At 39.7% G+C, this 10,791-nt stretch overlaps 1 protein-coding gene across 4 annotated transcripts in view; it reads left to right on the forward strand.

Moving 5' to 3' along the window:
• Positions 1-10,791, forward strand: part of ylpm1 (YLP motif containing 1) — a 141,716-nt gene that overhangs the window by 36,017 nt on the left and 94,908 nt on the right. For 2 of the 4 annotated variants that reach the window (XM_043697112.1, XM_043697114.1), the window contains exon 3: positions 8,646-8,912. In XM_043697112.1, the coding sequence (XP_043553047.1) occupies positions 8,646-8,912 (267 nt within the window). The remainder of the gene's footprint in view (positions 1-8,645; positions 8,913-10,791) is intronic. The other 2 variants (XM_043697113.1, XM_043697115.1) reach the window with 1 other exon arrangement.

The raw sequence follows: 10,791 nt of genomic DNA on the forward strand, positions 1-10,791 counted from the left end.
CCATGTCTCCGTAATAGTCACAACATCGAAGTCCCAGGTACCACCCCACGCTGCAAGTTCACCTACCTTATTTCGTATACTTCTTGCATTGAAGTATACACACTTCAAGCCACTTTCCTGTTTACAGGCACCCTCCTTTGAGATTGATGCCATGTTCCTAACCTCCCTACACTCCAGGTCCTGCACCCTAAAGCTACAGTCTAGGTTCCCATGCCACTGCAGAGTTAGTTTAAACCCCCCCAAGAGCACTAGCAAACCTCTGTTTTATAAATTCTCAAGGATCGGGTTCGCAGGAGAGTAGTCTGACACAGACCAGGAGAAAAGAACTGAGAGACGAGTTTGCTAGAATATAAGTATTTTATTCCCCGCAGTGTCGTCTCAACCAGGTCTCGTACTTACAACGGGTCTGGTTTATACTCACTCTACGTGTTACCGGAACTGGGAGCCGTCAGTTCTCGTAGAGCGGTTGCCAACAACCCACGCTCGGCGGTTAAACGTAACCCCGGAGCAGACTCCCGGGTCTGGCTTATACTCACTCTACATGTTACCGGAACTGGGAGCTGTCAGTTCTCGTAGAGCGGTTGCCAACAACCCACGCTCGGCGGTTAAACGTAACCCGGAGCAGACTCTACCGAACTGGGGACTTTCCCAGCTTATATACTCTTTCGAGATCTAAACATTCATGCGAACAACAGGGCAAGACTCTTTACGAGTTTCAGCTGGAACCAATTAAGCTTGCAACATCCTGTTTGACAGTGTCTGTTCCTTATCAAGGCTGGTAGCATAAACACCATAAGCAACACATTCCATTCCGGCAACATATTCATGCGAACAACAGGGCAAGACTAAGCAACACCTTCCATTCCGGTAACATATTCATGCGAACAACAGGGCAAGACTAAGCAACACATTCCATTCCGGTTACATACAGATAATAAGATCCACACATGTATTGGGACATAATTTTAACCCTTTCACCACACAAGGACAGATGGGGTATTAATACATTAGAGTCATGTATTCCTGACCAAGTAAAGAATTATGTTAACTGAATTATTGGACCAATCCAGAGAGGACTCAAAATTTAATTATGGTTGTTTGTAAATTTGATATCAGTATGTTAAACAATGCTGAAATAAAAAGCTGGTATCAATAAAAAGTGAATATAAAACTGGCTGATTGTCATTCAAATCTGTCAGGCTCACTTATGCCCACACATAAGAAACTGACAATCCTTACCTGGTCTTGTTTATGAATGACACCAAAGTACGACTGCACTTATGGTATAACAAGGTACTTAGTTTTATCAAACTGCTGCAAGAAAGAAAAGAAAAATCACTATGCTTCAACTGAAGCATGAGCCTTGAGCACAGTAAAGTGGCACGTTTAATTTGACCCTGCAAAAATCTCCCCACTAATGTGGGACAGTGTGAAAATAAGGCAAATCAACTCTCAGACTAAGCAAGCAAAGTCCTGGTGTGACTGTGCTCAGTTGTATCTATCAACCAACAATTTACACTCCTCTATCGCCATTAGGATGGATTCCTTTTTTGTTGTATGCACTGCTGCGGGAGCCAACAGTTGGTGAGCCTTGTAACATTCAGGGATGCAGGAAATTCCCAGGGTACTATGTTTGTCTGCTCCAAAATATTAGTTACATTCTGACCTTCCTAAAAATAGGGGTAGCATCGATTGTAAGGTTCTCTGTTGGTTACTGGATGCTTCGAGAAAGACTCACTGCATGCTGGGCAAGACATCTGTTAGCTTTGCTTCCAAATGCAACCAAATTACTTGGGTTTTGTTTAGTTGGGGCTTGGGAAAGTCCTCGAGCAGTTGAATAGCTTTGTACAGTTGTGGCTTAAGGCATCTTAGGAGCTATAAAGGTCTCGAAAGAAGCCGCTGCAAAATTAATTGTTCAGTGCAGCAGGGAGTGGTGTTTGGATGCCCACAGTTTTTTTTTCAGTGCAGTTCAACAAGATTAGAAAATGAAAATCACTAAAATATTGGTAATATTGGCTGGGTGAAGCTTCCCATTTATGAAAATCTGTAACTGGAACTGCTGGGGTGCAGAATCTAGGAATCTAGCAGCATGTAATCCCAGGATGGGGAAGTGGGCCACTAGAACTTGATCAATCATTGCAGCAGTCCATGACACATGGTCATTAATGTCCAGGGAGGATAGCTGAGAAATCCATGGGATCTATTTGATTGAATTTACCGATCTGATCTTACCCCTGTTTTCTTCAAGTAGAGTTGTTTGAGTATGTTGTGTATCTTTACATGGACTAAACCATTTTTTAACAATAATCTTTGTTAGCTTGAGTAAGTTTTAGATGTAATGCCCTTGTTATTTGTTGACAAATGAACGCTGGATGAATTGTATTGAAAACTGAATCAGTTACAGAATTGTTCATTATAACACAAGTTAAACTTAAAATTTATAGCAAATGGTGGAGTGGAACTAGAAGGGAATTTGTGCATTCCTCCAAGCTCGGTTGTAGCATCTTCCATAGATATTTGTCAGAGCAGAAGGAGAGACCAGTTCAGGCTGCAATATATTGTTTATATGTGGGTTGAAGTAATCCTGTTCTTGATCCCATTAAATTGAAGGAGTAATGTTGAATATGGACAAGAAAACTTTGTCATTACCATCTCTGAAATGTTGAATAAATATTCGGGAGCATAGAAGCAGGCCATTTGGCCCTTTGAGGCTACTCCACCATTTGATAAGATCGTGGTTGATATGGTTGTGTTTTCCATTTCCTGTCTGTACATTAGAATGCTTGTTGTCTTTTGAATAATATTACATAATTTAGCCTCAAGACTCAACCTTCAATATTTTCTCCAAAGGAAATTTCATCAGTTGACAACCTTGTGTTTGTGTATGTGTGAGAAAGAGAGAGAGGAAGAGAATAGGTTTCTTAGCACTATTTAAAAAGGCAGTTCTCTTACTGTTAGTCTATAAACTCTAGTTTTAATTTCTCCCAAAAGATGAAATATTTTCCTGGTATCTACCCTATCCAGTCTCCTCAAGATCTTGGGTTTCCAGAAGATTGTTTTGAATTCTTGAACCTCTGAATAGAACGACTCCATATGCGCTCTGGATTGGAGACTGGGGTTAGGGTGTAGTACTATTGATTGAGCTCTGAAGACTGTAGGTGTCACAGTGGGTTTGCAATGTGAACACAAACAAGGAAATAATTAACTTATCTGGTCCTTAGCAATTTGCCTAGCACACATGCAGCATATTCCTTGAGATAAAACCAAGTCTTCACACTCAGAGCACCCTCTTTCATGTTTTTTTGGTACTACTACTTTTCTAAGTGGAATTAACAATGGCAACTTAAAATTGGACACTGATGTGATGCTGTGGTCTGTCAATGGAAATCTGTTCTACCAACATGTATAACTTGATGGTCTGGTATATTCATCACTTCTTCAACACCATTGAGCCAGGTGACCAGCCCTGGTTCTAAAAAAAGCAGCGCTGTGTATACCTGTAAATGAGGTCTCAATATGTTTGATGAATAGCACAGGACTGTATTAACACCAAGTAACAAGCTGCACGGAGTAGAGAAAAGTAACCAAAGGACGACATAGCCAACCTCACATATTACTATCCAGTCAATCTACAGTAAGGGGGCAGCACGGTGGCACAGTGGTTAGCACTGCTGCTTCACAGCGCCAGAGACCCGGGTTCAATTCCCGCCTCAGGCGACTGACTGTGTGGAGTCCAAAGATGTGCAGGTCAGGTGAATTGGCCATGCTAAATTGTCCGTAGTGTTAGGTAAGGGGTAAATGTAGGGGTATGGATGGTTTGCACTTCGGCGGGTCAGTGTGGACTTGTTGGGCTGAAGGGCGTGTTTCCACACTGTAAAGTAATCTAAAGTAATCTAATCTAATCTAATCTAAGTTATCAGCAAAGTGAATGAAGGAGTGATCAGCAGTTCCTTTAAAGTGTCAGTTACTCACCAATAATCTATTTGCTATTACACAGTTTCTATTCTGCCAGAGTCTTTGTATTCTGGATTTCATAATAACTTATCTGAATATGGACAAAAGGGCTGAAAGGCTAAAGTGGCTACCTTAGACATGCAACTGCATGTGATACTAAGTAAGCTTCATAAAACTTTAATAAGTGGGAAGTAGGATTAAAGCCAGTGTATGAATTCATACTCATCACAAAGAAAAGGTTGTCGTAGATCAGTCATCTTGGCCCAGGACATTGCTTGATGTCTGTCCAGTGTCCTTGGCAGAAGTGTCAGTAGCTGCTTCCTCAGTATCTTCCCTGTTACTCAATGTCAGAAGTAGATTGGCTTGCTGATGATGGCACAATGTTCAACTCAATTCATAATTCCTCAGATAGCAATGTAGTCCAGGTCCCTGTCCAACTCGGGGGAGAAAGTGAGGTCTGCAGATGCTGGAGATCAGAGCTGAAAATGTGTTGCTGGAGGAATTCCTGAAGAAGGGCTTATGCCCGACACGTCGATTCTCCTGTTCCCTGGATGCTGCCTGACCTCCTGCGCTTGTCCAGCAACACATTTTCAGCCCTGTCCAACTCAACCAACATGAACTGATAAATGGGATATGCTGTTGTGCCATGCAGAGGGTATTATCATGGTCGAAGCAACATTCGCGTGGTCACATTAACCAGAAGCTTAAAGGACCAATCACATAAATTCTATGACTACTACACTAAGCTGCAGCCTAAATATTCTATTAATAGGTCATCCACTCTACACTTCTGACTGAGATGGTTACAAGTGACTCAGCTTGTGTTTGAACTTATGTAACATGGTGGAGAAGTGGTAATCCTGCTGGATGAGTGCTCCAGAACTCCAGGCTCTTGTTCTGAGGATATGGGTTCAAATCCCACCATGGCAAAGAGTGAAGTTTGAATTCAATTGAAAATCTCGAATTAAAACCTTGCCTAATGGTAACAATGTAACCAGTCACAAAGCTAGTCCCTTTTTTTTCTAAAGGCTGTTACTTGGCTCAAGGATGCTCTGTTCCTGAATTTCTTCAGAGGGGTAATAAACCGGGCCGAGCTCCGATCAGTCTGGTTTGGTATCGAGATCAAAAAGATTTTGAGAGGCCTTTTGTTTATATGTAAACAGATGAGACTTCAGGCCAAAGTGGTCATGTTTAGAAGTGACCTGCATAAAGAAAGGGAAGTGGTCAGCTCTCTAGCTATATCAGTTCACAGTTATGCCATTTGGAATAAATAATGCTCCAGTTGCATTTCAGAGACTGACTAATAAGGTCATTGCCGAATTACCCATATTGATGACCTGGTGATTTTTAGTCACTTATGGAAGGAAACTTTACAGCATTTATTGGACATGTTTGATCAACTTCAGAAGGCAGGCTTAGTGTACACTAGCTAAATTTTAAGTACAAAAATGCCAGACTGTTTAGATGGAGCTTGTGGTTGCAGCCATTCAATTTGACAATTGTTCATGTGGTAGGTTACGAAAACGTGATTGCCGATGTATTATCGAGATTCAAATGAGATATGGAGGCTTTCAGTGATAGGTGTACCGTGGCCTGAATTTGCATTGGGTTGTGCATGTTTGCATGTTATAGTTAGTATAGTGTATATGTGTGTTTAGACTACTAACTGAGCTTTGAAGCCTTAAAATGAAATCGTCTTTTGGTATCGATGGTTTTTCTTTTAAGGGGGAAGGTGTCACAAAGCTAGTCCCTTTTTGTTTTGGTTCAAGGATACTCTGTCCTTGATTTTTTTCAGAGGCTAATAAACCTGGGCCGGGCTCTGATCAGTCTGGTTTGGTACAGAGATGAAAAGGATTTTGAGAGGCTTTCTTTTGATATGTAAACAGATGAGACTTCAGGCCACAGTGGTCATGTTTTAGAAATGACCTTAATAAAGAAAGGAGTGGTCAGCTATCTAGTTCGCTACTATCCTTTCAGGAAGGAAATCTGACCATACCTGGTCTGCTGTACATGTGACTCCAGACTCTCAGCACTATGGTTGACCCTTAACTGCCTCTGGACAATTAAGAACAGGCCGAGCCAGCTGTCCACATCCCATTCATGAATAGAAACAAAGTTTGCCTCCTAACTCCAAAGATTTTCCAACACTTAAAAGGCACAATTCAGGAGTGCAATAGATTACTATAGATGAAAAATTTTTCTGTTACCATCAGTGCTGCTTCCTGCTCTTGTCTGGAATTGGAAAAAAATGATCAATTTTTGCTTGCAATTTCCATCCATTTTCTCACTAAGTCCACCTCTGAGTCTTTACTCGACTATCTTGACTTCTTTGGGGACAGGCTGTCCACCAGTACACATTATACGCTCTCTGACCTTGTTATTCACTCGAGAGATATGGTATTTCTCGATGGCCAGCGTTTATTATCCGTCCCTAGTTGCACTTAAGAAAGTGATGGTGAGCTGCAGTCTACATGCTGTAAAGGACCCACAGTGCCTTTAGGGAGGAAATTCCAAGGTTTTAACTTAGTGACAGTGAAGGAATGGCAATATATTTCCAAGCTGGAATGGTGAGTGGCTAGGAGGGAACTTGCACAAAATGGTTCTGTGTTAAGGCCTCAATTATTATTCACATTATTCATTAATGATTTGAATAATGATATTGAAAATCATATATTCAAATTTGCTGATGACACAAAGTGATGTGGCATTTTAGCATAAAATTACAAAGGAATATTAATGCAATGAGTGAATGGGCAAAACTATGTCAGATGGAATTCAGTATAAGCAAGTGTAGGTTAGTCATTTTGGACCAGAAAGGATAGATAAGGGTACTTTCTAGACTGTGTGAAGTTGAATACAATGAATGTCAAAAGAGACTTGCATTCAGGTGCATAATCTTTAAAATGTCATGAAGAAAATAACTAAGAAAGCCCCACTTGGAATACTTTAGCATATCTGGGCACCACACCTTGGTGGACTTGGAGGGAGTGCAAGGTAGTTTTACAAGAGTAATGCTTGGACTTCAGGGGTTAAGTTATGAGGAGAGATTACACACATTAGTCCTGTTTTTTCTCGAATGTAGAAGGTTAAAGGGTGATCTGATTGAAATTTTCAAGATATTAACAGGAAAAAGATAAATTATTGCCACTGGTTGAAGATTCTAGATCTAAGGAGTATAGTGTGAGAATTAGGGCCAGACCATTCAGGAGCAATGCTACAAAGCTCTTCTACCAGAAAGAGTGGTAGAAGTTTGGAACTCACTTCCACAAATGGTGGTGGATGCTGGATCAGTTGTTAAGTTTAATCTGAGATAGATGAATTTCTATTAACAAAGGTGTTAAGGGCTATGGGTTAAAGATAGGTAGATGGGGTTAGGCCGCACATCAGCCATGATCTCATTGAATGGTGAGACAAGCTCCTGTTCCTTTGTCTTCCTAGCTCCTTAGCTCCACAGCTGGTGGTTCTGATGTAGGAACTTAAACCTGCAATGATAATGTTCTCCATAGCTGCTACCTGCTGAATGTTTCCAAAATTTTCCATCTGTGTTTAAATGCATGGATTTGACAATAAAAGGCTCTTCTTTGTTTGTGGATCATAAGTACAAATGAGACGTTATTATTAAATTATTTTTTGTATGTTATGGCAGGCATTTTCTTGTGTTTGTTAGTTATTTCTCATCATTTGGAAGGAATGTATTATTATGAACTTACATGTTGCAGGGACTGTTTGCAAGGATTGTTTACTATGTTCTACTCCTTGGAATAGATCGTTGAGGATCCCACGCAATTGCCAAACTATCATTAATGAGAACTCTATGAATGGAATGGAGTTAAGAGAAAAAGAACTTAAATTTTTTTATTTGTACTCGCAAATATATCTTGCAAGCTTGAAACTAGTAAAAAATGGGTCAATGTTAAAGCATATGGCAATAAAAGTGAAATTTCCTTCAAAGAAATGTGCTAATGAAGTAGTATTTAACATTTCAGTATTTGCAGTTTCTTGTTAATTTCAAATTAATTTGTAACTATCTAGTGAGAATATTAATTTACCTATTTAATGCTCAGTACATTTCTCTCTTCTCAGTTGTAGCTTGACCAAAGTTTGGTCTTTAATACTCTTCTGTGACAAAAACCTTAAGATTACATTCTGATTCCAAATCTGTCATTTTTCATGTCATGATTAGCCTAAGTGGGTTGTCAAAGTAGCTGGAACTTTATGGCTTGTAATGTTGGATCAAAACAAATAACTATCGTGAAGCAGAGAAAATTCAATTTGGGTAACATAAGGGTTTTAGCTACAAAATAGCACATTGTATCCGCCAAACAATATTATAACATTTTGAAATTATTATGCAGAATCTGACACTCACTGGAACTCAGCAAGGACATATAATGTGGGTTAAAAAGTATGGTATTAAATGTTCAAGTTTCACTTTTGAGACATATGGTGGGGAATCAGTTAGACGTTTTAGTATGTAATAGGTGCTAATAGATATGAGAATTACCTAGATCTAAGAATATATTAAAAAATTACAAGCTCAGTAGTTTTGATGTAATATGCATAACAACTTCAGAATATTTTGTCCATTGATGCAACATAGTTTGCATAGGCGATGAACCCAGGAACAAACATGTGACTGTTGAGTTGTAAACATAAATTAACGTGAATTGTCTCCACCCTCTTGCCATCAGCAGCAGCAGTATTGGTATCAGCAGCACATGCAAAACCTACAGAAGCATGGGAACAAACAGTATGGAGGACAGCATGAACAGAACCAGAGTGATGAAATGAATGAGAGCAGTGAATCTGTGCAACAGAAAGCAGACGAGGCCAAAACTCCTTACACTACTCAGCCACCATTGCCACCAGCTCCACCTTATGAGGCTCCCAAAACACAACCACCACCTCCACCACCCAAAGAGGAGATACCGCCCCCACCACCACCTGAAGAAGCAAAGGTAGGCAAAGCCTGTTTGTGTCTTCAGTGTAAATTCATACCACTATATTTTTCATCTGTAAATCCATTTGACATGGATATAACCAAACTCATCTTGGCAAATAAACTTGCATATTGTCTTGGCTAAACTTAAGGACATGCGAATGACTTACGCATAAATATCTCTACTTCTTGCCGATCATCTCAAGGAAATTTTCATCCATGGATCTTTGGATAATTTAAGACAATTGTGTACTTAAGGGAACTTTAAGAAATGTTTAATTCTTAAGTTGTTTTGAAATCTTCAGCCATTTACAGGAGTGTAATTCACTCAGTGGGTTAAAAGATTTCCAACATGAATACTTTCTAAATACCTGACTCCTTCCTTTGACCAGTGTGACACATGCATGTACTGGAAGCAACATAAATTAATACGCCAGGATCTGTTCTTTGCGGACAGAAATAACACATAAAAGCATTTATTCTTGGTAAAACTCAGCAAAATAGGTGATGGCCTTTCTTTGCTTCATACCTCAGGGCAGTGTACTAACCAAGTAGTCAATCAGTCTGGTTTAAAAATTTGAAAAAGCTTGCCTATAAAATATCAGTCAGCAGTAACTGGTAAATTCTCCATGGGAATGTCTCAACCAATCAGTGCACTTTGCAGTTACCAAAACTCTCCTTTCATGCAGTATAAATATTGTTTCCCCTTCAGTTTGGTATTTCTTACAAATCGGCCTGTTGAGTACAAAATTTTGACAAAGTGTTTCTTTATTTAATAACACTTTTGATATCTGTTAATGACCTGGTCTTGGGGGCATAGGGTGCAATTTCAAAGGTTGCAGATTCCATGAAACTCTTCAGTTGCAGTCACCAGTGAGGAGGGTAATAGCAAGGTTCAGGACATAAATATTCAGATCTGGCAGCATCTGTGGATAGAGAAGCAGAGTAAATGTTTCAGCTTGATCTTTTCTCAGAATGGAAAAGTGTTATGATCCCATCTGGTGATATAATCGGAGAAGATAGATACCAGACATGCACTTGGCTTGATGAATCATATTATCTTTTGTTTCGGTTTTAAAGACGTTTCTGACTGAAACTAAGTAAATATTGCTGCGGATTTTGTTGTAGTATTCTGGTTGTTTTGATGTCGAGATTTGGTCTCATAGTGATGCCCACATTCCATGAACAAATAAATAAAACATGTTTACCTAATCCATTAGAGATTATTGAGAATGTAATATGTTCTGTGATTAAGGGGGAACCAATGGGCTACAATCGGATTTCTAGAAAACATTTGAGTGCCACCTTAAAGGTTATTGCAGAAAGTAAAGTCTCATGGTGTAGGGGTAGCAGATCAGCTGGCTCACAGGAAGCAGACAGCAGTCATAAATCGGCTTTTTCAGATTGACAAGATGGAATGAATGGTGCACTGAGGAATTAGTGCTGTGACCTCAACTACTAAGAAATTTTATAAATTACTTTGAAGTGATGGAAAGTCTAGTTGCCAAATTTGCTAATGGCACAAAGAATGGGAGGAAGCTAAGGTTGAAAGGAAATGGGAGGCTTCTTACAGATAGATAAATTGAATGGGCAAAGATCTGGCTAGTGGAGTATAATGTGGCAAAATAAAATGGTCCATTTTGACTGGAAGCATAAAAAGAAGCTATAATCTAAATTGTGAGAAATTGCAGAGAGTGAGGTGCAGAGGGATCTGGGTGTCCTAGAATAATAATGGCAAAAGATTAGACTGCAAGTGTAAAAAGTAATTAGGAAAACTAGTAGGATGTTATCATTTATTGTGAGGTGAATTGGCCACAAAAGTATAGAGCTGGAAATGTGTTGCTGGAAAAGCGCAGCAGGTCAGGCAGCATCCAGGGAACAGGAGAATCGACGTTTCG

This window comes from Chiloscyllium plagiosum, chromosome 10, assembly GCF_004010195.1.
Source record: "Chiloscyllium plagiosum isolate BGI_BamShark_2017 chromosome 10, ASM401019v2, whole genome shotgun sequence".
NCBI classification, from domain to species: domain Eukaryota; kingdom Metazoa; phylum Chordata; class Chondrichthyes; order Orectolobiformes; family Hemiscylliidae; genus Chiloscyllium; species Chiloscyllium plagiosum.